Source organism: Pyrgilauda ruficollis, unplaced genomic scaffold (assembly GCF_017590135.1).
Source record: "Pyrgilauda ruficollis isolate IOZ18807 unplaced genomic scaffold, ASM1759013v1 scaffold46, whole genome shotgun sequence".
NCBI classification, from domain to species: Eukaryota; Metazoa; Chordata; class Aves; order Passeriformes; family Passeridae; genus Pyrgilauda; species Pyrgilauda ruficollis.
Genome location: NW_024526155.1, coordinates 910,877 through 936,271, shown reverse-complemented (window position 1 = coordinate 936,271; position 25,395 = coordinate 910,877). Strand labels below are relative to the sequence as shown.

The 25,395-nt window shown below is 48.9% G+C and overlaps 1 protein-coding gene across 1 annotated transcript in view; it reads left to right on the top strand.

Moving 5' to 3' along the window:
- Nucleotides 1-25,395, top strand: part of TOX2 (TOX high mobility group box family member 2) — a 144,690-nt gene that overhangs the window by 69,731 nt on the left and 49,564 nt on the right. Inside the window, exon 3 of the mRNA XM_041478675.1 lies at nucleotides 19,412-19,657. Within this exon, the coding sequence (XP_041334609.1) occupies nucleotides 19,412-19,657 (246 nt within the window). The remainder of the gene's footprint in view (nucleotides 1-19,411; nucleotides 19,658-25,395) is intronic.

The window sequence follows — 25,395 nt, the reverse complement described above, 5'->3', positions numbered from 1 at the left end:
TCACTCTGGGGAAAAAAGGGAAAAAGAAATAGCATCTCAAACAGCTGAGGACACCTGTCAGGTGGCACAGAGCACCTGGTAGGGATGGGAAACACTGAAACTGTTGTGGTGGCTGAATTTGATGTGCCGATATTTCATCAAAGAGATTGCTGATAGGTTCAGGTTTAGGACCAAAGGCAGGAGGGAAAAGGAGATCCTCAGGTGCACTGGAGGACACACACCACACTTGACAGCCTGAGGGCTGGCCACAGCATCCACCACTCCCCAAGGTCCCCTGGAGATCATAGCCAGCTCTGGCCAGCCCCAGCAGTTACCTTTCCATGTCTTTCCTGTGTCTTTCCAAGGTTTTCTGAGATATGAATCAGCTCAGAGAATGTTTTTGACCCCAAAAAAAGTGTCTGTATTAAGCAGCACATCTGGCTGTAGCCCTTGTTCAGTGAGATGTGGAATGAAAACGTGCCTGAGGATCTTCAGCCAGAGATGGGATTTCTTTTGCAGTGAAAAGGTCTGTAAACAGTGAAACATTTAAAAATTAATAATAAAAAATCCAGTCTGTGCAGGAGATTGGCCCAGGGCTGGAGGCAGCAGAACTAGGGAGATGGTGGGAACCTGGTGTGGCAGAGAAGGAGCAGCAGGACCATGTCCATCCCCCTGAGAAACAGCCTTTGCTGCTGCTGCATCTTGGTCTGAAGGGATCCACACAGAAAATACTGGTACCAAGATGAGTTCTGACAGAGGATTGGACATGGGTGGTTCTTGGTGCCGAAATTCCACCATGCCCACCAGTGGGGCTGCAGGAAAGGTGTGTCCCAGATCCCAGGAATGCTCCCTGTGTGCTGGAGGGTGAAGGAGATGGAGTAACTGGGACAGCTTCAGAGCACCGTGGGGCACAGCTGAGGTCCAGTCAGACTGAAGAGGATCTGCTGGAGTGCAGGGTGGCTTCTGTGGCATGAGGACATGTGGCCTGGCTGTCCAGCAATGCTGCTGGGCTTGTAAAGCCAATGGCTCCTAAAAGAACAGCAAATGATAGAGGTAGGTGATGTGCTTTAGGCAAGGAAGTGTCACTTTATCAGGGATTTCCCATGTGCTTTTACTTCTGTAAAGGGACTGCACACAGTGGAAAGAGAGCCACTGTCCTTGATGGACAGCATGGCCCAGGGCAAGGTGAAGACCTGCATGGGGGACACCTGGAGCAGCCCTGGAGGGAGCAGACCCCTTTAAAGCCCAGCTCTCAGGGTGACATGGGCTTATGTCTGCTTTAAACCCTCACCAGGGCCACTCCTGCTGCTCCCGGGCTGGCCTGGAGCGGTGGCAGCCACTCAGCCAAAGGCAATCCCAGAGCATCCATCCATGTTTGTGCCTTTGGATCTGCAGCTCCCTGTGCTGAGCTGATTCCTCAGCGTGTCCCGAGTTCCTGCTGTGACACAGCGTGACAGGGAGCCATGTGCATGGCAGGGACTGGTGCTGAGCTCTGACAGCGCAGCCCCAGCGCTCTCGGGGAGCTGTGATGAGCAAGGATTTCCTCCTGTGTCCTTTTGGGGGGCTGGGTTTGGCTCCTGCAGAGGGTGGTTTGCTTCTCTAATGGACCTCTGGGGAGTTGCTCTGGAAAACTCTGTTTATTTGTGGAAGTGCATCTCCGTGGGTCGTAGCAGTGTGGAAGAAAATACCCAGCCCATTGCTCTTGGGATTTCCTCTCCCAGGTGATTGATTACTTCTTCCCTCCTCATCAGAGACCCATCCTGAGCTGGTGTATGGGTCTGCTGTCACAACACAGAGATTAACTGAGGAGCCACTTACTTCCAGCAGGACAATGTTATTTTCCACTTCAGCATTTGGATGAAGGCCTGGGCAGAAAGGAAAGCCCCTCTGCTGCCTTGGCTGGGGACAGAACAAGCCCTTCTCTGTGTGTCAGCTCTGAGGCTGCCCTGGACACGTGCAGGGTTGGGCTCCTTTCCAGCCCCACGAGGGCAGGACCATCAGCAGAGCATCTGTACCCAAAACAGAGTGACCAGGAGCACTAGGACAGTGATTGTCCCCTGTGCTGGCACTGCTGGGGCACCTCGAGTGCTGTGCCCCATTCTGGGCCCTCACGAGAAAAGCATTGAGGGCCTGGAGTGTCCAGAGATGGGAACAGAGCTGGGAAGGGTCTGGAGCACCAGGAGGGGCTGAGGGAGCTGGGAAAGGGGCTCAGCCTGGAGAAAAGGAGGCTCAGGGGGGACCTTGTGGCTCTGCACAACTCCTGACAGGAGGGGACAGCCAGGTGTGGGTTGGGCTCTTCTTCCAGGCAAACATCCACGGAACAAGAGGAAATGGCCTCATATTGCGCCATAGGAGATTTAGAGTGGATATCAGGAGGAATTTCTCCACTGAAAGGGTGGCCAGACGTTGGAGAGGGCTGCCCATGGAGGTTTGGAGTCCCCATTCCTGGAGGTGTCCAAGGAACACCTGGCCATGGCACTCAGTGCTCTGGGCTGGGGACAAGGTGGCAAGTGGTCACAGGTTGGGCTTGATGATACTGGAGGGCTTTTCCACCCTGAATGACTCCATGATGTCAAGGCTCTGCAGGCCCTGCAGGATGAAGAGGGCTGTGTACCCCAAGTGCAGCCATCCAGCTCCTTCTGCTCAGAGCCAGGCTCTGGTTCACTCCAGCCTCCCCTCGCTCGTGAGGCTGGGCAGAGCAGGGACATGAGCTGGCTGGGGAGAGAATGCCACCAGCCCTTGTGCTCCTGCTCCTTTGGGGAAGGCTGGGATCTTCCCTCTCAGGTGACACACCAGGCCAGGCTGGTCAAAGCCGTGGTGGGAACCAAAAGCCAGGGGAGGCAGCTGTCCCAGAAGCTGAGCTGTGACACAGGACCCAGCTGAAGGGTGCCTGTCACAGCAGCTCCACGAGCTCCACGTTTGGCCCATGTTCCATCACCTGTTGGGCAGTTCTGCCAAGGGCTGTGCTGGGTCTCACCCAGCACTGCCACCATGATCAGCAGCCTCTGAGCCAGCCTGAATTAAACTTATCTCAAAGTAGCAAATCCATCAGCTGCCATCAAGAGTGCCAGGTCTGAGGCTGTCTAGCTCAGGTCTATACATCTGTGTACACCGTAAAGGGCAAAATATGACTTGGCTTTTATTACTTTAATTAAAACATGAGTGAAGAGTATGAGATTCATATTAAATTGTATTTTCCTGGCTGCTGTGGGAAGGAGCTAACTGATCTGATTACCATGAAGATTACAAACTATCAAAGTGAAAAAGAGCTTTTTGCAAGTATTTCATATTAAACCTTCAAACATAACACTTTAAGAATAATTATAGTTGTATTACTGGAAAATGATTCATGAATTCTGAATAAATATAAGGCCCTTAAAGGGAAATGTTCCAAGACCACAGTTTTCATTCCAATCTGATGAAATTTAGTATCATTTTGCAGCTGTAGAATAGAATGAAAAAAAATATGTACATAGACTGTATTGAATATATGTCAGACTAAACTAATGAGATTTTTTACATCAACTCTAAGCACGAACACAGACAAATGGAATAGCCATCCTCATTTTCTGTAATAGAAAGCACCAAAAGGGAAGGCAGAAAGGATCTCACTGCTCACAAGTCTTTATTCCACCCTTGATTGTTAAATAATATATTTTAAGTTCTCATATCTCGCCTGCAGAATGTTTGAACTGACACTAATGGGTATGTAAGAGAAAAGAGTGAGCTCTAAGAAAAAAAAGTGAGGAAAGGCTAGGATTGGGAATTTTATCAGTATTCCCAGTGGGCTGTAATAAAGATACTTTTCACACAATACAGTGAATGTTTACAGCAGACAGTTTAGTTTCCTTCCAACAATTATGAGAGAAATTGAATCTCAGGAAATGTTAGTTTTGGCTAAAATTAGGCATAACAATAAAGATACCCCTGAAAGTTTATTAAGGAGGGGAAAAAAAAGAAAAGAAAGCCATCAGTCTCTGGAAGACAATTTAGCAAATTTATTTTAAGAATTCCAGATGACTTCTAAACAAAACCACACACCTACGTGGCGCTGAGGGCTCAGGCTCCCCATGGGAGCTGCTTTTCTCCTGAAAAGCTTTCTTTCCCAGGCTTCATGAATTCCTAGTGCATTTTGGAAGCAACTATCCAAAAGGTGCTTGTTTCCAGGCTGGACCCAGCTGGAGGACAATGCCCATCACTTCTGCAAGCAGATGGAGCAACAGGTCACATTTTTTGGGTAAAGTCAGGGTGCTGCAACTCTGGGAACCCACACTGGTATTGAGAGCAAGTTACTGAATGCGCTTGAATGCAATTTTAGGAAGGATTTTACCATGCTCAGAGATGCATCCAGTGATGCTGGAGATCAAAAAACAATTATAAAAATAAAAAAGGAAAGATGCTCTGTAAAGTGCAGGAAACTCTGGAGTGCTCTGAGCAGCTCATGTGATGGTGTTTAATTTTTGAAACACAGCGAGTGGAACATGCAATGGAATTCTGCCTGCCCTGATTTCCCCACTTCTGCATCAAGGAGTGCTGCAATATCCCTGTTAGAGACACCTGCTTTCCTCCCCTTTTATCCATGCAATCCTTGATTTTTGACTTATTTCTCACTGTTTCAGTCTGGAAAGAGATTCCTGTTATTTGCTATCAAGAATAGGAGGTGAAAGCTGATGCAGCTTCGCTCGCAGACAATGTGCCCCATTTTGGTTTTATTTGGGGTCAGACTGGGCTGATGCTTTATGGTAACACCAAGTGGGACTCGAGGTGCCCAGTTTGGTGCTAGAATTGGCAATAGAAGCACTTGGCTCTGAGTCATCCCAGATTTATGGAAATATCTAGGCCTTGTGTGGGCTTGGATTTGACAGATAGCAGCTGCAGCCCTTGAGTACATGGGAAAATGAGAATTTTTACCATGAGGTTGATGTTTTGGCTTTGTTATGTGCAGCCCTGTTGTGCTCAGAGCCTCCCCCTCCTCTCCATCAGCATCTCTCCCTCTCATTTTGACTCTTTCTCTTCTGCCCAGTTTTTTGGAACAGTTCAGGTTCTACCTGGTGTTTCTAAACCAGTGAAAATAACAGAAACACCTCTCCAGCTGCTCAGTGAGTGAAGAGTTTCAGGTGGTTTGGCCTCTGGAGAGCTGGGGCTGGGTTTCTCTTCTGGCCTCATGCCTTGGGTGTTTGGTTGGGCCTTCTGGTCGTGTGATGAGGTTGGGCTGGTGTGGATGTGAACCCTCTTGCACCTTCTATTCCTCTGCACACACAAATGTTGTCCTTGGCCTCTGAATCTGCCAGTGCCAGCGCTGGAGCTGGTCCTTGATGCAGGCTCCTGGCTGTGAGCAGCACATTGATGACCTGGCTGAGCTCCTAGATGGACAGTTGTCCTTGCTTTAGGGAAACATTGCTGTTTGGATTATTAATGTGGTGGTTTTCCTTTTTGCCTTCCTCCTGAAGGGCTGGTTCCTTCTCTCACTGCTCATTTTGTCCAGGTTTTTTAATGCTTTAGAAGGAATTTGATGAGTGTCTGATTTAGGGCATAGATGAGCCTCTCCCAGCCATGTGTGTGTTCCTGCCTATTTTTAGATACCATATATAAGCCTGGCTTCATTAAAGAAAAAAAAAGTTGTTAAAATTGTTAAAGATAAAATCTGTTTGTTTCCCAAAATTCACATATTGGAGGCTTAAGGCTGAGATTTTCACGCCTACTCTGGGGATTTGGACACTTGGCCATGCACCACGTTCCTGTTCTCACAGTTCTGTCACGAGTCTCTTGGTGCTTCCTGCTTTCCCTAACAGCCCCAGCACCTTTGTGCTCCTGTGACATGACAGCTTCTGCTTTGCATAAGGGAGGAAAAGAACAAAATTCTTGGAGCTGTGGTTGTGAAAGAAGAGTCATAATTGTGGCTCTCAGCACAGGAGGTACAGAGAGATCCTGTGTGATTATCATGGAATGCTTTGGGTGAGAAGGAACCTTGAAGTTCCACCCTGGGCCATGGCAGAGACACCTTCCACTATCCCAGACTGCTCCAAGCCCTGTCCAGCCTGGCCTTGGGCACTGCCAGGGATCCAGGGGCAGCTGGATCTTACCTTGACATTGCATGGACTGGGAGTACTGGGTTCAGGGGGTATGGGCAGCCAGAGGTTGGGCTTGATGGTCTTGGAGGTCTTTTCCAACCTCAGTGATTCTGTGATCCTGTGATTCTATTGCTCAGTTGTGCATATTCAGGATCTGCAAGGAGTGAGACATGCCAACCCCGTGGTCAATCTGTCCCAGACCTCCCTTGACAAACCACACCCTGTCACTGCCACTGGAATTGCATGCATGCTCTCTCTGTCCCACCTCAGGGTTTGCTTTGGCAGAGCTGACTCAGGAGTGTTTGGTTTTGGCACATCTCCCACGTGCCAGAGCCAGGTTTGGGGGCTGAGGGGCTTTGGGATAACGTGGGAAGCTGATTTATCACCCTGGTGATTTCAGTTCATTTCCTTTCCCCATTTCAGCAACTTCCTGGCAGCCTGAAGTGTTTGGCAGTGGATGGGTGGGTGAAGAATTTCAAGCTGTTCTTGGGGCTAAAGAGTAAAGAAGGGAGGGAACAAGGTGGCATTTTACAAAGCTGTGGCACATTCTTAATTTCAATAAAATAAATGTTAAAAAAAGGTAAGCAGCACCTCAGCTGCTGAGGCGACAGGCGCTTAAGAAGCACTGAATAAATACATAAAACATATTTGCTGAAGGCATTTGTTGTTGGAAGTTTAAACATTAAACATGCCTTCTTCGTCTGATACCATAATAAAGCAGGGATGTTCAAAGAGCCATTAGTGGAGCTCTGACTACAGCTTTACATCTTCACTCGTGTACCAGAGCACCTGCATTACATCAGCAATGCCTCGGTGAGTTTTGCCCCAGAAGGGAGGGATTGGGATTGCAATGTTGGCTTTGGGCTTTTTTTGTGGTGTATTTCCCTTTAGCCATCCATCAATGTGGATGTTTTGGTTTTGTTTCCCTTGTAAAGTGCTGGGGCAGGTCCAGGGGGGGCAGCAGCTCTGCCTTTGTCCCGCTGTCCCCAGGCTCACTAAGTGCTGGCTCTGGGCCTGATGAGACAAATAAACAGGTTTGTGTATTTAGGTTTTTAAATTACAGGCTAAGGAGGAACACAGATACTCAATCCATTAAGAAATAACTAGGTGGGTGATTCAGTACCATTTGTGTAAATGGCACTAACTCTGGTCTGCCTGCACAATTTATTAATACTTCACGGGATGAAAAAAAAAATTATTTTAATCTCATAATGGATGATGAGCTGTGAAATTGCTTCTGCAGCAGCTGGGCACCCTGGGGGAGGTGCTAGATTGCACCACATTATGCAAGCCATCCCCACATCCCTGCCTTCCTCGTGCTAATCACACACATCAGATCTGGCTGATGGCGAGGGGGGCACTGCTTCTGCTGGGGTTTATTACTTTTTGATTTTTTCATATCTACAGTTTTCTTGTCAATTTGCTTTGGGGTCCCAAGTCTGGCTTGGGAAGCGTGAGGGCTCAAATCCGAGTGGGTTTGTGATGATGCTTTGTACTTCAAATGTGTTGGCAACAGGAAATAAAGAAATTTAGCAAAAGTACCAGGGCTGGCCCAGTTGGTGAAGATTTCATCTGGCTGATACCCACACTGTGAAGGAAAGGGTACCAAGAGCTGTCACTGCTCTTTGCTCTGCTGTTATAGGACTGGGACCATGAGCAGGACCAACATCCCAAGTGCTGTGGAGTTCCCACACTAAAAACAGAGCCTGGGCTTAAGGACTTTGTTTCTGAGTGGGAAGATGGAGCAAAGCAAGGGGTAGTGTGGGGCATCTAGGAAAAAATTGTAATTGTCCCTTTATCTCCAGCATGGGATCCTCAGCATTGGTGATGTGCTCTTGGTGGTGTCTCTGGTGCCTTGCCCACACCACTTGTGGTGTGCCCTGTGTGGTGAGGGCCTTGCAGAGCTTCTTTGGAAAATGTATCTTTGCTGATGAGAGAAAAAACCCAAACAGGCTATATTTGGGGGAAAAAAGGTCTGGGGTGCAGATGGGTTGTGTTGCCATTGTGGCTTTGCTGAGGAGCCTTGCTGCAGAACACAGCATGCCAGAGCAAGGGATGGCTGTGAAAGCCACATGCCACACGTAGGACATGCCTTCTGAGATGAAACTCTGGAAAATGTGGTGCAAAAAAATCATCCGTGTGAAGTGTGGCACAGAGGATTTGTTTAATCCCTTAACTCCACTCCTTCAGTTTTGAGCCCAAGGGAAATACTCTTAGACAAAATCTGAAGGGAACAAGTGTGGTACAGAGTGTAGTTTCCTTCCTGCTCTGGGTCCTTCTGGCTCAGCTGAAGCCAGATTGAATTAATTTCTTAGAGTGCTTTTTGCTAATTCTTCCTTGCCTGTGCCTGTTTTTGGGCTGCCTTATCTCCTGACCTGCTTACAGTGCATTATACACCATTGTGTAACACACCCTGGGCTCAGCACCCTCCACCAAATCCATCCAGCCCAACAATGGATTGCTGTGAGTGCACTGAGCTCATTATGCAAGTTCAGTATGCCATGAGACAAAAAGCCAATTATGTAAAACCTGCACTCAAATAATTCCCTGAAATGCGTGATGTTCTTGAGTAGAATATGATATTCCTTGTATTCACTTCCAGGAGAGATCCTAGGAAAGAAAAGAAATGGGTTTATATTTGTCTGGTCTAGTCAGTCTAATTTTAGATCCCATTGGCTGCTGTCTCACTGGGTGTACAGTGCCTTTAATACATTTTAAAACCAGGCAAAAATCATTATAAACAATTTTAAGGAGGCTGATTGTGAGGCAGATGACAGAGGCTGCTTTTGCCAAGGTAGAGCACAGCTTGCACATCTCCTGGCTTTGCCTGGAGCACTGCCACGTTTGCTCTGAGAGCCTGGGGAAGAACAGCCACAGAAACAGGCAGTGAAAGGAAACAGCTCCCTCCTCAGCCTGGGGAGCTAAGGAAAACATAGGTGAGCTGAGCTGAGCTGAGCTGAGCTGCTGCTCTGGGTCACCCAGGAGCAACTGTGCATCAAAGGTGCCCCCCAGCCCGGCCCTGCATGTGGAGCACAGCAAGGGGTTTGCAGAGCCCTGGGTATTGCTGATGTTTGTGTAAACCAACACTGAATTCTTCTGAAAACGCTGTCAGCCTTTAGCAATTGAGCCTTAATATCCCATCTGGACAGGGCTTGGAGCAGCCTGGGGTTCTGGGGGGTGTCCCTGCCTGTGGCAAGGAGCAGGGCTGGGTGAGCTTTCAGGTCTCTCCCAGCCCAAACCCCTCGGTGATTCCACGATCTGTGTATCCAGGAGCTGCAGGTCGCTGTGCAGAGACCTGGTGCTGCCATACAGAGGTGGCACCCGGTGGCATGAGAAGGTGGCTCTGGAGGGACAGCTGGCCCTCGTGGAGCTCCCTCTGGGACGTGTGGGGCGCTGGCAGGGTCCTGCCCTGCCCTCTCCTACGAGGCAGCTGCTGCCTTGCCATGAAAGCAAGAAAGGCTGAGATGGGTGATTACATTTTTCTTCCTCTATTCCTGGGGGTATCTACTTCCAAAACTCATTTTTGTCTGTGTCACCAGGGAATTAGGGGTCTGTCTGTCTCTCTGTCCTCAGGAGGACAAACAGAGCACTCCTAATCCTTCCTGCACCCCTGCCTGCTGCACTGCTGCCCCTTCCATCTATATCTGCCTTTATGGAAACCGTAACCTCTGCTTGAACCAGAGATTTTCCTGAACAAGAGCCCTTTGGGATCTGAGTGGGCTTTCCTGGATACATTTTTAATAAACACAATAATTTGACTGCAAACCCATTACCTATCCCCTGTTTGTTCTATGGGATAGTCATTTCCATGCCTGCAAAAGCCACTAACTCACAGGGCAATCAAAGGAGGAATGACAACCAGGATAAAATTGGTCTGTGTTGTGATAAACCCATCCATCTTCACGTTGTGCTCTGGAGCTTTATGTACTGCCTATAAATAATGGCCTCAAAAAGATATTAAATCTTTAGAAAAAATCAAGCCTAATTGTAACTATATTTTTGTTTTCCATTTTGGTTTATGTACAGTATATGACTTCTGCAGAGACATTTTTATTCCAGGAAAATGACAGGCCAACAAGAAGCCATAATTGCACTGATTTTTAGAAGTGCCTGCATTACTACAGATCTGATGTACTGCAAGACATGAATCAGAAAAATTCTATTAAAAAATCTCTTGAATGGCTGACACAGGAGTATTATCCATGATGATTAATTTGACTTGGTCATTATGAACACAGACAAGTCTGACAAAATTGCATTTCATTCCCCACTGAATTCATAAAATCACTATACACATAATAAGAAGTTATAGTTCCCTGCTATCCACTATTCTTGACAGGATTCCAGTTCTGGATAAGATACTGATTAAAAAAAAAAAAAATAGAGGGGGAGAGAGAGAGTTGGGAGCCTTTTTTAAAAGCCTACAATAAGGCTGATTTCTTTTGCTCTAAATTGTTCATAGAACTCCATTATTTTTAGCTTTTTTTGGTGAAGTGGTGATGCAGGTCAAGAGCAGTTGGACAATAACAAACCCAACTGTGAGCTTGTGGTGCCATGGGATGGGATGCAGCAGAATGGCCAGGCTGAATCTTGGGGATTTTCCATCCTTCAGACAATTATAAATAACTGGTAGCTTATTCTTCATTTCCCACCCACACAACAGACAGGTTGAGGCAAGAGGGTCCTGACAATGTTGTTTCTGGCCTTAGCAGCATGTAAAATAACCCCCCAAAATGCAGATTTGGATGCATTCCTCCAATTTTTTTTTTTTTTTTTTTTTTTTTGTGCGAACTGAAATTTTCTGCTCCCTGTGGGTATTGTTCCCTTCATAGCCCCTTCCTGCTGAGCACCACACCACAGCCTTCCCTTTGCCACTGTGGCAACTCCCCAAGGACATCCAAGGTTATTAGGACAAGCAAGGATGTTTAGGACCCTCTGTGGAAAAATGGTTTTATGAAACACACATTTTTGTAAAATGCGTAGAAGAAAGACCTTTCTGAGCTGTCAGATTTGGGTGTGAAACCATCCAGGCTTTGGGAAGAGCTGTGGCTCCAGGACTTCATGGGATCTCCAGGAGATGGGAGAAGGTCAGCTGCTGTAAAGTTTAAAGTACAAACATCCTCCTGATTCAAAGGTGAAGCCATCCAGAAGAGCTGGGATTGAGCTGGGCATGGATTTGTGCTGCAGTTGTAGTGTAGAGGCTGCATCAGAGCAATGCCCATGGAGTGGGGAGGTGGGGGTTTGATCTTTGGGACAACCAGCACTTGCTTGGGGTTTTTGAAGAGAAGAAGCTTTGCTCTGGGGACAGGCTGGGAGAGCTGGGTGTGTTTACCTGGAGAAGAGAAGGATCCACTGAGACCTCAGAGCCCCTTCCAGGGCCCAAAGGGGCTCCAGGAGAGCTGGAGAGGGACTGGGGACAAGGTAATGGAATGGCAGTACAAGGGGGAATGGCTTCTCACTGCCACAGGGCAGGGTTAGATGGAATACTGGGAAGGAATTCTTCCCTGTGAGGGTGGGCAGGCCCTGGCACAGGGTGCCCAGAGCAGCTGTGGCTGCCCCTGGATCCCTGGAAATGTCCAAGGCCAGGCTGGACAGGGCTTGGAACAGCCTGGGATAGTGGCAGGTGTCCCTGCCTGTGTCAGAGGGTTTTGAAAAAGATGGTCTTTAAGGTCCTTTCCAAGCCAAACCATTCAGTGTTTCTATGATTTGAAGCCCCTCGACTCTGGATATGGAAGAGGAGCACACACAGGAGGAAGAGCTCTCTTTCCCACAGGTTCCCTGCTGCTCTGCTGTGCCCCCAGCGTCTTGCTGAATATTGTGCAGACACTTCCAGGGCACATTTCTGTTCAGGCAAGAACTCATTTTCCCTTTTCAACAGCATTCCCCTAGTCAAAAACCTGAGCATGTGAAAATTAATGTAGCAGGGGCTGGGAACACTTCAAAGACAATTTGTAGATTATATGTGACTGACTGTTAATAAATACTTCTTTCCAGTATTTATCCACCTCTCCCCACATAATTCATTGACCCTGGCGTTCACACAGATCTCTGTGTGTGAGGATGAGGCAAATCAATTTCCATTCCTAAGACTCAGAGCTGCTGACGCCGAAAATCAGCACTGCTTCACTTCTTGGCACGGGGCTTTGGGAATCCCAGGTGTGAACAGGAGCCCTCTGCCATCCCTGCCTGCAGAAGGGGTGGTGGAAGGGAAAACCCCCCTGTTGACCCCACAGCAAGCACCCATCCATTCCTGTGCTGGCCCCAGAGCATTTCTCTGGAGTTTGCAATGTGCCAAGGGACTTCCACTTTCTCCTGCCACCTCACCTGATATTTCTGTCCCCGTGGCTTCAGTGCCATGAGATGAGCAGAAAACCTCCCTGGTTTCTGTGCTGGAGAAATGTATCAAAATCCCCTTGCAAATAGGATTGTGCCTGGGTGGGCAATGGGTGTAGTGGGAGAGGAGACCAAAGGCTTTTGAGGAAATATGGGCAGCTGGTCCTCAGGAAGCTTGGATTTTACCTTTTGCCTTGTGTTGGACTCTTTCTGTGGCCCAAGGTGTTCTCTCAACCTGGTGATCCTTGCAGTTGCTGTGACCAGTGGCACATTTGAGATGTGTGTAGGGAATAGGGAATGTGTCTGTATGGCACACCCAGCTGTGTGCTTCTCTGTCTCCTGACTCCCTCTGACACATCATCCAGCTTTGGATAAATCAAGATACCCCCAAAACCCCCTGGCTGCTTGTCTGCAGCTCTTTCCCTGTGTGGTACTGGTGGGAGAGTGCTCTCCCTGGGATTGGGGTCCTGCTGGGAGTGGGATGGGGGGATTGCCGTCACAGCTCGTGGGATGGGGTGGGCACCCCGTAACCTCCGTGTGCTCCTTGTGCCCACCAGGAGCCAGGCTGTAGCCCCTCTCAGCCTCACAAATATCAGTCTTTTCCTCACTTTGCAGACTTGCCAGGCTGGTTTGGGTCTCTTTAGACCCATCTCATCTCTAAAGTGTCAGGAGTGTCACTGAGCTTTTACATTAGCTTCAGGAAAAGCCCAGTTAGATGAGGGATGACACAGAGTCCATGGTGGTTTGTGTCACCTGGATAGATTGCAGCAGCCTCCCTATTTCCTTGTACCTTCCCAAGAACAAATGTTCTCTCTCAGGCTCGCATTTACTGTTGAATGCTTTTTGACAGGGCAAATATTTACCTGCAATAATACTACAAATCTTGATCCTGCTCACTGTGAAGAACATTTCCCTGAATCAATGCTTGGCTGCAACTCCTGGATCCTCGGGGATAATCACACAGAACATGACTCAGTGCAGAATTGGGGTCGCTGGACATTTGCCGTGCTGCCAAGGAGGAGAATGGTTTCCCAGGTGCTTGGTCAAGCCATGTCCCCTGTGATTATCACCAACATGCAGTGCAGAGATGGTGCTGCCTGGCTGTGGAGTGTTTTGTAAAGGAGGACAGGAGGGCAAAGGCAGGAGGAAGCTAAAGGCATCATTTATAGACATGCTCAGCACTTGTCCCTCCCTCCTGAGTCACCTGCATGAGCATCTGCAGTGTTTTTTGGAACATGGCTTTGGCTGGGTCACAGCTGCTCCCTAAGAGCTGTGTGACATTCAGACATCTGGATGTCCCTTGGCCCATCCTCCTCTTTGCTGCAGTGCTGGGAATGCTCCCCAGGCTCAGGGGGTTCTGTTATGGGATGGCTGGTGGAGCTTGCTGGGGTTTGGCTTCATTGACAGTCCAGGAGGAGGTGCAGCACAGGAGCCAAAGGTGAAGCAGCAGCAGCATCAAGGGTGGCTTTGGGCCCATGGCAGAGGGTGAGCAGGGTCACTGTGCCCATCAGGCCACAAGCCCCAGATGTGCTCTCTGTTTGCAGCAGAGGAGCCACCTGCCATGGACAGACATGTCCCCAGAGCTGCCTCCCACCTGAGAGCCCTCTCCTGCGGGTCCTGGATGTTTGGGATGCCTCCTGTCCATCTCTGCCTCCCTCTCCTGAACGGCAGCATGGAGTACAGCAAGTCTGGGAGATCTTGGCAGGTTGTCCCTGTGGTGGGGGGACATTGCAGCATTGGCAGGAGACCACACTGGGGTGTCTCCAGGACCTGCAGGTGCCCTTGGCAGCTCAGCAGTGGGGCCTGGCTGTGCAGGCCAGCCCCTGCTCTTGCAAGGCCTTCAGGAATTCTGCCTTTCCTCCCAAATCATCCCAAATATCATGTCCCCAGCCCCTGAGCTGCGGCTGGAAGCAGCCAGTTCTGACTCCTCTTGGTCCTGGACATGGCCTGGGTGTCACCTTGCCAGGAACCAGAGCCTCTCTCCCCATTACAACCCCCCCACATCACCTCCCCTCCAGCTCTCTGTCTTCCAGCCCTGAATCTGCTGTTGGATGGAGATGGTGCAGGGACCCCTGCTCAGATTTGGATTTCAAGATGGAAAAAGTGTTTTAAAATACAATTTTGCTGCTGTTGGAGGTTGGTTGTATCTGGTGTGATGCCATCCTGTGCAAGCATGGGGCAGAACCAGGTTTATGAGGTGCTGAGGCCCTGGCACAGGGTGCCCAGAGAAGCTGGGGCTGCCCCTGGATCCCTGGCAGTGCCCAAGGCCAGGCTGGACAGGGGCTGGATCCACCTGGGATAGTGGAAGTTGTCCCTGCCCACGGCAGGAGGTTTGGAATGAGTTGATCCTTCAGGTCTCTTCCCAGACTATTTTATCATTCTATGATAACCCTGGGGCCGTGCTCAGGGCAGGTGGATCCTGTACAACCCCTACAGCTGGTGCACAGGGATACCTGTGGGGCTGAGAGCAAGGGGGGCACTCAGAGGAGGGGCACTGTCCCCTCTGTGACAGGGCCAGGCTCCATCCTGTGTCTCCACCCCACTGCAGGGCTTCCCTGCTCCAAGCAGCCCCGGCATCTGCCCGGCAGCACCAGCCACGAGAGGGTTTGCAAGAAGAGGCTTGTTGTTTCAGCTGATTTCAGTGTTTTAATTTGAAGAGGAATAATGTGTAATCACAACAACTGTCATCTGTTTGACAGTGGAAAATCCTCGATGCCTTTTTGTGCACAGTAAATGGGCAGCCATTCAGCAGCACGAGCTGCTCCCCGCTCGGAGTCCTGGTGGGATGAATGGCTTCAGACCAGCCCGCTAATCTAATTTGTAATGTATCCTTAGAACGTATAATTGGCTGTTTAATTTAATTCAAATTAACATAAGAATGGGAAATATAATCTGCCACAGAGCCCACATGGTGGTGGAGAGGAGCTGGGTGTTGCTGCAGAGGGGTTGAGGGGACGGCTCTGTGCCCATCGCGTGAGACCACTCCTTGTGGGGACAGAGTGTCACTGTGGACACATCAACACGCGCTGTGTGTGACAATAAATCACCCCCTTCCCCAGCTTCTGAGAGTCTGCGTGCCTCATCTCCCTTCCTTATCTCTCTGACCATCAATTTCAAGCACACCAGAGTGAGGGCAGCCTGCTCTGGGAAGCTGGGTAGCACAGGGTGTGAAAGCTGGCAGGCGCCGACGCTGATTATGTTGATTGGATATTGTCTAATCTGATTTTGATTGTGTACAGCTTTGATTGTAATTTTGATACGTCTGCAAAATGCTGTAGCTATTCGGAAAGCTTTGTGATTTAAACAGGTCTTTTTTTTTTTCTTTTCTCTCTTTTTTTTCCCCCCTGGGTTGAATAGAACAGAGGCAGAAACGTGCCTGGGGGTGAGCAGGGTGCTGGGGCTTTGGCACCCTGTACAAAACCACCTCAAAGCCCTTGGGTGAGCTGCTCTGCAGCAACACAGGGGACTCGTAGTTTTGAAGAGAGCTTTAGGAAACTTTGAGTGGGTTTTACATAATTTAGTTAAGTACAGCAAAGCCACTTGCTTATATACCTGATACCAAAATAAACCAGTTGGAGGAACAAGTTTGCTGTGCGCTGATTTATTTAAATCCCTTTCTGTAAAGCATGGAGAGAAATCCTCTTAAATAACTGGGAAAGAATCAGTGTACCTCGAGGAGCGTAGCCCAAATGGAAACCCAGCTACGAGACGTATTAAATGGGATCTCTCTGTCTGCCTTGAGTACATCCCCCAGCCCACTGCTTCCCTGTATCATAACAATGACAGACAGAAGCTGCCTGGAAGAAGAGCTGGGCTTGAATTTTCCCCAAACAGTAACAGTGGGTACAGAGCTGTCACAGCCCAGGCTCTCTCTTGTGTTTCTGTCCTGCTCCTGTTTCCCCACAGCCAGTGGGAGTCAGATATGCAGAACCTGCTCTTGAATCACAGAATCATCAAATGGGTTGGGTTGGAGGGACCTAGAGGCTCATCTCATTCTAATTCCTTGCCATGGGCACTATCCCAGGTGGATCCAAGCCCTGTCCAACCTGGCCTTGGACACTTCCAGGAATCCAGGGACAGCCACAGCTTCTCTGGGCACCCTGTGCCAGGGCCTGCCCACCCTCACAGGGAAGGATTTCTTCCCAGTATCTAACCCTGCCCTCTTTCAGTGTGAAGCCATTGCTCTTCTTCCATCTCTCCAGCTCTTGGAGTCCCTTTAGGCCCTGGAAGGGGCTCTGAGCTCTCCCTGGAGCCTTCTCCAGGCTGAAAAACCCCAGTTCTGCAGAGCAGACGTGCTGCAGCCCCTGGAGCATCTCCATGGCCTCCTGGAGCTCCAGCAGTTCCATGTCCTTCTCCCGTGGGAGCCCCCAGAGCTGCAGGCAGCCCCCCACAGGTGGGCTGTGCTGAGAGGGGAGCAGAGGGGCAGGGTCCCCTCGCTGCCCACGTGTGGGTGAGCCTGGCACACGGGGGCTCTGGCTGCCAGGGCACAGGGCTGGCTCCTGCCCAGCCTTTCCTCCACCACAATCCCCAGGTCCTTTTCTCACAGGGCTCTTCTCAATATTCACCTCTCCTGGTCTGTACTGCCTGGATCGCCCTGGCACAGGAGCAGCTCCTTGACCTTGGACTTGTTGAACCTCGTTAAATTCCTGTGGCCACACTCGTCCAGTTTGTCCAGGTTCCCCTGGATGTCATCCTGTCCTTCTGCTTTTTTTGTTCCTTTCTGCAGCGTGGTGAGAGGTGTGGGCTCAGTTTAGCAGAGGATGAGCCTCTTCCAGCCCCAGCTGTGGGGTGAGGCAGGAGTGCCCCCTGCTCTGACACCCCACAGAGCCATGGTCCTCCCTGGCAGTGCCCTTTCACCAATCCACAGATCCCTCCTTGCTCCCTGCTGCCTCTCCCACTGACTTCTGTGCTCCAGTCCTCCACAGGCTTTATTTTATTTTATTTTATTAAGGACTTTCTCCCCACAGTCTGTGGTGATGAAGAGCACAAATCCAGGGGTGAGCTCTGGGACAATGGATTATTAAAGCCTACAGTGCTTAACTGTTTTTTTAACATCTGGGGTTTTGCTCTTAAATCAAGTATTAAGTCCAAATCCAACCATGAAACTAGGTGATCTGGGAAATTCAGCTTTAGCATGTGTGTAATGCTATAGCTAATCAGAATTTCATATGCTATAATAATAGGTGAAACAGTAGATGTTTAGAATAAGCCTCCTCTGCCAGAGATTCATTATATTCTGTGTTGGCAATTAATAATTTTGGATAAATTCACATGTTATGAAGAAAAAATGGTTTTGTCTGAAGTGAAAATGATTGCACAGGTGCGATAACATATTTTTATATAAATGAGAATGCTTAGAAGTAAACAAGCCATGAGAAAACATGGGGAGCAGACAGAGTTCCAACATCTCTGCATGTCTGTGTCACCTCGAGGGAGTGCTAGTAGGGAGGTGAGGCAATGCTTTTCCAGATGAAATTTGGGAGGGGATATAAGGAAGGATAAATCTCCATGTGTGGTGGAGTCATGCAGGCTTTCTTTAAAGGGTTTTTTTTAAGTGATGGCTGTGTTTCCAAATCCCCCTCCCTGGTTGTAGCTTCTGTGCTGGAGTTTTTTAGGATTCTGAGGAGTTAGGATGAGAGAGAATGGGTTTAACCTGACAGAGGGCAGGGTTAGATTAGATATTAGGGGGAAATGCTTTACTGTGAGGGTGGGCAGGCCCTGGCACAGGGTGCCCAGAGCAGCTGAGGCTGCCCCTGGATCCCTGGCAGTGCCCAAGGCCAGGCTGGACAGGGCTTGGAGCAGCCTGGGACAGTGGAAGATGTCCCTGTGCCAAGGATGGAACTGGATGGGCTTTAACATCCCTTGTTACCCAAACTGTTCCATAATTCTCTGAATTGCGATCGTAAGTAATTGTTATTTCTACAGCTCTAATTCTCACAAAAGTTCTTAAAAATACCAGCAGTAGGCTGAGTGCTGATGGGTGCCCAGAGAGAGACTTTGACCTGCTGCAGCAGGCAGCCATGCCCTTCCATGGCTGTGGTCCAGGTGTGGGAGTTTCTGCTGAGGTTTTTGGGGCTCAGAGATGAGCAGGGATGCAGTGAGGGAATGCCTCAAGGGGCTCCATGGTGTGTTCCTGATGGATGGAGCAGTGCTGCCACACTCACACCCTGGCTCCTACCCCATTACAACCTGGTGTGCAGGACTGGAGGTGTCTTTGTTATCACAACAAACCCATTTCCACTGGAATCTGTGCTTCTTAGAGAAATAGTAATTTTTATTTGCCAAAGCAGCGAGGCAGTGATGATTTGCAGAATAAGAACTTTACAATTAAAAATTGTAAATCAGGTATGTCTTATTGCAGCTGGGTCAGATGGGGGTGTATTTCCACCTAAGACATGGATGGTATTTCCACCAAAGCCCTGGGGATATTTCCACCAAAGACGTGTGCCTGGTGAGACAGTTTCAGGTTTAAATACACACTGACCCCCCCAAGCCCACACCTCCCTGTCTGCCCGTTCCCTGCCCAGAGTCTTGGATGGTGCCACACCTCCTGGTGGTCCTGGGTGGGCATCTTTGATGAAGTAACATCATCTTCCTCAATGTTCTTTCTTCTGGGCAGGCACAGTGGAGGTTTGGCTTTCTCTCAGGTCAGTTTGTTCTGGCCAAAACCAGGAGCCTGGTTCTTGCTGGCTCCTTAATCAAAAGGTTCTGCTTTGTGGGTTTCAACAATACATAAGTCTTGCTTTACTGAGTTTTCTTATCTTTATGGTCTTTACCTAGCAACTAAATTCTTATGTGTTCTGTTACAAGTTGTCTCTACCTAGCAAGTTACATTCCTGTTGCAAACTGCATTCTGTACTGTTGCAGATCTGTTAAATAAGCAAATTGGTTAAATAAATTTGTTAAACATATTTCTGTTATTTCAATATATTTCTGTTTTCCTCCACCTGCCTAAGTACATTACATGCTTCTAAAAATCTGCACTTTTCATACATATCAGTGACAAAAATGTCTCTTTGGTGTTTCAGACATACAACGGTCAGAATGAGAACAACGAGGACTACGAGATCCCTCCCATAACGCCTCCCAACCTCCCCGACCCGTCCCTCCTGCACTTGGTGGACCATGAAACTGGATACCACTCGCTGTGCCACAGCCTCCCTCCCAACAGCCTGATCCCAGCCTATCCCTACCAGAACATGGACCTGCCAGCCATCATGGTGTCCAACATGTTGAGCCAGGATGGGCACCTCCTCTCCAGCCAGCTGCCCACGGTCAGTGCCTCTGCCCTCCCTCTGCCCTCCCTCCAAAGCACTCTGTGTTTCAGTGAGGGAGCTGAGCAGGGGAAGGTGTTGGTGGTGAGCTATTTGCCATGAGGGGTGGGAGGAGCTGGGGAGTGAGTGTGGTCACCTGGTGAAACTCATGGTGGCAGTTTCATGCTTCGTTTGGTGTCCTCCTGAGCCTCGTTAACCACTCAGGATCAGGGCAAAGGGTTTTCCTCCCCCCACTGTGTGGAACACTCTCCTGTTGCCTTTTTCCCCAGTTTGGAAATGAAGCTCGAGATAATTTTAGTAAGGAGGTGATATTTTGGGGGTTGGTCTCTTTCTCCAACCAGCACTGACAGAAGCAGAGCACACAGCCTCAAGCTGCACCAAGGGAAATATAGGTTGGATATTAGGAAAATGTTTTTCATGGAAGGAGTGATAAAGTTCTGGCATGGCTGCCCGGGGAGGTGGTGCAGTCCCCATCCCTGGGTGTGTTTAACAAAGCCTGGATGTGGCACTGGGTGCCAGGGTTTAGTTGGGGTGCTGGGGCTGGGTTGGACTCGATGATCTTGAAGGTCTCTTCCAACCTGGTCATTCTGTGAATTCTGTGAATATAAAAGTAGATTTTTATTTGAAGGATTTCAGGGGCAGTTATGGAAAGATGTCCATAAAAGCCCACCCTCACAGGGATGAGTACATTTTTATAGGTTTTAGGAAATTAGCATAATTGACAAAAAGCACCAATTAGGAGCACAAGTGGTGAGGCAATTCCCCCCCAGGTCAAGCCCCTTCTCTGGAGTCCCCCCTTGGCAATGGCTGTTCTCTGTCCATGAAATGCATCTCCAGGAGTTGTTCTCAGCCTTGGTTCCCAGGAAGAACCGAGACAGAACTGGGGTCTTGTACCCGCCAGGGCTTGGAGCTCTGGAATTTGTTTTGGTTTTCTGTCTTGGAAAAGGCCATGGAAAATTACTGGGGAAAACTAGTTGCTAATACAGTAGGTGACAGAGCTACAAATATATGTGTGAAGAATACAGAAAACATAGAAAAAAAGGCAAAACCAAAAGGACATCACTCCTTGAACCAAGTGAAGTGCATGTGTCCCAAACCCCATGGCAAGGTGGCCAGCCAAAGCCCCAATGTCCTTCCTCTTCCTCCCTGTCACCCCTGCCAGGGTGGCACCAGCAGGAGGAGCAGGAGGATGCTCCCTGAAGGAAAGCTCTCCTATTGATTTCAGGGGGAACAGGATCCCTCCCTGCTCTCACAAACTCCAACTGCCTCCCGGCTCACGCCGTGGGAAGGGGATACCTTGCAAAGTTTCAAATGACTCGTGCAGGGATAAACAAGGCAGGGATAATGAAGTAAAGTGAGGCTCTGGGAAGAAACTCCAGGGCTAATTAGAGCTTACAGTGCTTCTGCATCAGCAGCACTGAGCAAAGGTTGTGGCTTGATTTTGACAGTGATATTGAATTAATACTGCTGCTGCTTAATACCATTTTCCTCTCCAGCAGCTTCAGCCCCGTGGTTGGTTTTGGACGTTGTTTCTCTCTAAGCTCATTGATTTTGAATGACATTGATATCAAACAGAGTTAATTTTACTTAAAGAGCGTGGCTGGAGCCTGGCCCTGCCTAGCTGGGGAACGCTTGGTGTTGATTGCTTCAATAGATAAGGGTCTGAAAGGTAGTGATATTTAAATATTTAAATGGGATATTATCTCTTGGTCTAGGAAAATCCCAAGGCTTTCTGAAGTCCTGATGAGTCTCTGAGTTTCATTGTTGGTGTGTTTAAGAGAAATATCATGTTCTGCCCATCAATATTGAACAGAGACATATTTCTATGGAATTAAATATTACTGAGGGCTCTGTGTTACCTTTTAGGTTCTTAGGTGATTAAAACATTCATTTCTGAGACAGAAAGAGTCAATTTCAGATGAAATATTTTTCCCTGGTTTAATTTAAAGCACAGCCCCTTTGCCTGACCCCTATTTTCATAACATGATAATTTTATCCCATGTTGATTGTCTCATTTTTGAGAGGTGATATTGCACTTATAAATCACTTTCTAAAATACCTAAAGAAAAAAAGAAGAGGGGGATTTATTAAGCAGCTTCTCTGAGTCTGAAATAATTTATTTTGGAGTAGTCCTTGGGAAATGTTCTCTTTCTTACTTTATGGTACTGTTTTACAAATGCAGCTCGGTGACAATAAATCAGGGCCAAGCCACAGAAGATAAGAAGGGGACTTAGTGGGCTGTAAATGTAGAATAGAGAGATTAAGATTTGTTTGCCCCTTACCACGAAAATAAAAAAAGTCCAGTGAACCTTGAATTTCCCAGCTGAGAGTGAACTGAAACTGTTCAGTTTTGGAAACCCTTGGGGCTGTGTTACATCTTCAGAGGCCCCAGCAGCAAAGGGGTCAGGGAGTGAGCTGTGCTGCAGTTTTAGGTCAAAATTAAATCCTGTCTTACCCTCCCATCAAAGCCTTTTTTCCACTGAAGGGTAACACCTTCTATCCCTTTTGGTGGGGAATTATTGAATTTGTGTGGATATCTGTGGCAGGGAGGAAGGATGAATTTGACTCCATGTTCTCAGAAGGCTAATTTATTACTTTATGATATTATATTAAAGAATACTATACTAAAGAATACAGAAAGAATACAGAAGGCTAAAAAGAGAATAATGAGAACTGGTGACTCTCTCCAGAGTCTGACACAGCTTGGCCCTGGTTGGCCAAAGAGTGAAAACAACTCACAGCAGAACCCAGTGAAACAATCACCTGTGGGTAAACAATCTCCAAACACATTCCACATGAGCACAACACAGGAGAAGCAAATGAGATAAGAATTGTTTTCCTTTTCTCTGAGGCTTCTCAGCTTCCCAGGAGAAAAATCCTGGGCAAAGGGATTTTTCCAGAGAATGTGAATGCCACAGGGAATCCAGTCTCCCTTTGCTGCAGCACCAGCCCATGATGGCAGTGCTGGCCCCAGAGCACACCTGCAGCTCCTGTGGGTGCTGAGGGAGCAGCACGTGCACATCAGGGCACAGAAGAATCCTGGACAGAAAGAACACTTTAAACTCATCTGGCTAATACCTAATAGCCCCTTCCAGTGCCTAAAGGGCCTCCAGGAGAGCTGGAGAGGGACTGGGGACATGGGCTGGAGAGACAGGACACAGGGAATGGCTCCCACTGGCACAGGGTGCCCAGAGCAGCTGTGGCTGCCCTGGATCCCTGGCAGTGCCCAAGGCCAGGTTGGATGGGGCTTGGAGCAGCCTGGGACAGTGGGAGGTGTCCCTGCCATGGTGTTGGAATTAGATGATTTTTAAGGTCTCTTCAAACCCAAACCATTCTGTTTGCCAACACTTCCAGAAAGAGAGGGATTATTTCACCCAGGTAGCAATGGGAGGCCAGTCTGGGAGTGAGCCCTGCCTGCTCAGGGCTCAGGGGAGGTGAGCTCAACATGCAGAGGTTTTGGGTTTGTTCCAGGACCAGCACTGCTGATGCAAATGCTGGAGCTGGAGCCTCTCTCCTCCCTGCTGCTCTCTGCTGTAGCTCACACAGGTTTTTGCACACACAGCTATTTCCTGCTTTGGTTGCCATGTCTGTGTGTTTGAATACAATGAGAAACAACAAGCAATTCATGGTAAAATGTTTTGACATTGGCCAGACTTTTACTCTAAAAATGTAACTTGAGCCTTAGGATTTTTTTTAAGTCAAAATGAAAAAAAATGAACAAATCTCTAACTGCTGATAAGACATGAGCCAGGAATCACCGAGAACCATAGGACTGGTATTTTTTCCTGAGAGCTCAGAAGTGAATAAAGAAAATCCAGCTGCAGGTTGCTGTCCCCTGTGTGTGTGTCTTGTCCTGGGATGTCCTACATTTCCCTCAGACTGCATTAAACCTCCCAGCGCCTCTCAAGGATTACCCTACTGCTCCCATTGTGCAGGTGACCAACCCAAGGGAGTTTAATCAGCACAGAAATTCCCATGACAGGATGGGAGCTGGGAGTGAAGGAGGATTTGCTGAGTGCCAAGCCCTGCTCCTGGCTCCAGCTCACCCATGGGCTGCCAGATGGAGAGCCTGGTTTGAGCAAAGCAGCTCTGCCCTCATGGGGAAACCTCAAATCCAGCATCCCTCTGTTTGCTCATCCCTTCAGCAGCAGCACCCTCCGCACCAGCACTTGGATCTGCCCATGGACCAGCTCCACATTTCCATGCCATGGCTCTTCACTACTCTTTCTGTCACTTCATCTCCCCTTTTTTCCCCCCCACCCAGGAGTTTTTAGAAGTTAAGGGGGTTTTCAATCCCTGCATGGGGTGCAGGGAGCTGCAGAACAGGGAAGCAGGGATGGGTGGAATAAGAGATGGCACAGGAGGTGATGAGTGAAGAAGTGCTTGAAGGGGTGGGGGAGGGCTGGGCAGGAGGCTCATTTGAGGAAGGTTTACTCTTTTTTTTTGTTGATGACAAGAAGCAAACAGAAAATTCTTACTGCACTGGAGTTTTCTAGTGATCTCTTTTACTGTGGGGAAAAAAGGAAGGGAAGAGAAAGGAAAGGAAAGAGGAGGAATGGCAGGAGGGAAAGAAAATAGGAGAGATGTGACTGTCACTGAGAAATGGGAGTAATTAGGGAAAAGTAATCAAAGCGGAAAAAACATTTTTTCCTTGGGAAGAGAATAACTTTGCTCACTGTGAACACCTCAGCAGCAGCTGAGCCTCCCAGGGATCCACAGGGAGTCCTGCTGGGCTGGGATCACACTGGGGCTGGGATTTGGGGCTGTGGGGAAAGCAGGGGAGGGGGCAGAGATGTGCTGTGGATCAGTGGGGAGGTGGGTGAGCGCTGGGTTAAGGAGCTGCTGGGAATAAATGAGATTTCAGAGTGGATTTGGCAGAAGATTTTTGACAGAAACAAAGGGCGATCAAGGTCAGAGCCCAGGATCTCCAACGCAGCACAAATGTATTTCCATAAATATTGGATAGCAGCCAAGAGAGCTGGGGGTGCCTCTGCCTATCAGGTGGGACAGTGCTGGAGTGGGGGGAGCCAGGAGCCCCTGGCTGGGGGGACAGCACTGCCCAGAGCCCTCCAGCACTGCTCCAGGACCCCAACACTGTGCTCCCCCAAGCCTGGCCACAGGATACACCAAGAAGCAGCCACCCTGCTTCCTCCTGCTCTGCCCTGCCAGGGGCAGTGTGGGCACAGCCATGCATTTCTGCAGCTGGGAAGCATCCTTTTGGACATGTGCCTGGCATCCTTTTGGGTGTGTGGCTAGTATCCTTTTGGGTGTGTGGCTGGCATTCTTTTGGGCGTGTGCCTGGCATCCTTTTGGGTGTGTTCCTGGCATCCTTTTGGGTGTGTGCCTGGCATCCTTTTAGGTGTGTGGCTGGCATCCTTTGGGTGTGTGGCTAGCATCTTTTTGGGCATGTGCCTGGCATCCTTTTGGGCATGTGGCTAGCATCCTTTTGTGTATGTGGCTGCCCCTGTGGGCCAGCATGAGCTTTGTAGGTGTATGGAGTTGGCTGGAGAGACTGACACCTCTCCCTGTGTTTGCCTCTTCCCATTGCTTCTCACAATGAGGGATTTTTGTGAGTCCTCTAAAGGCACTAACATTTCCTTCAGCCCACTGGGGTGCCTTTTTGTGCTCACAGCAAGCTGGTGCAAGGGCAGAAAGGCTTCAGCCACAGCCTGAAAGGTTTCGTTTCAGTTTGTTGAGTGGAACGGAATTATTTGAAAAATATTGAAAATCCTCCGAGG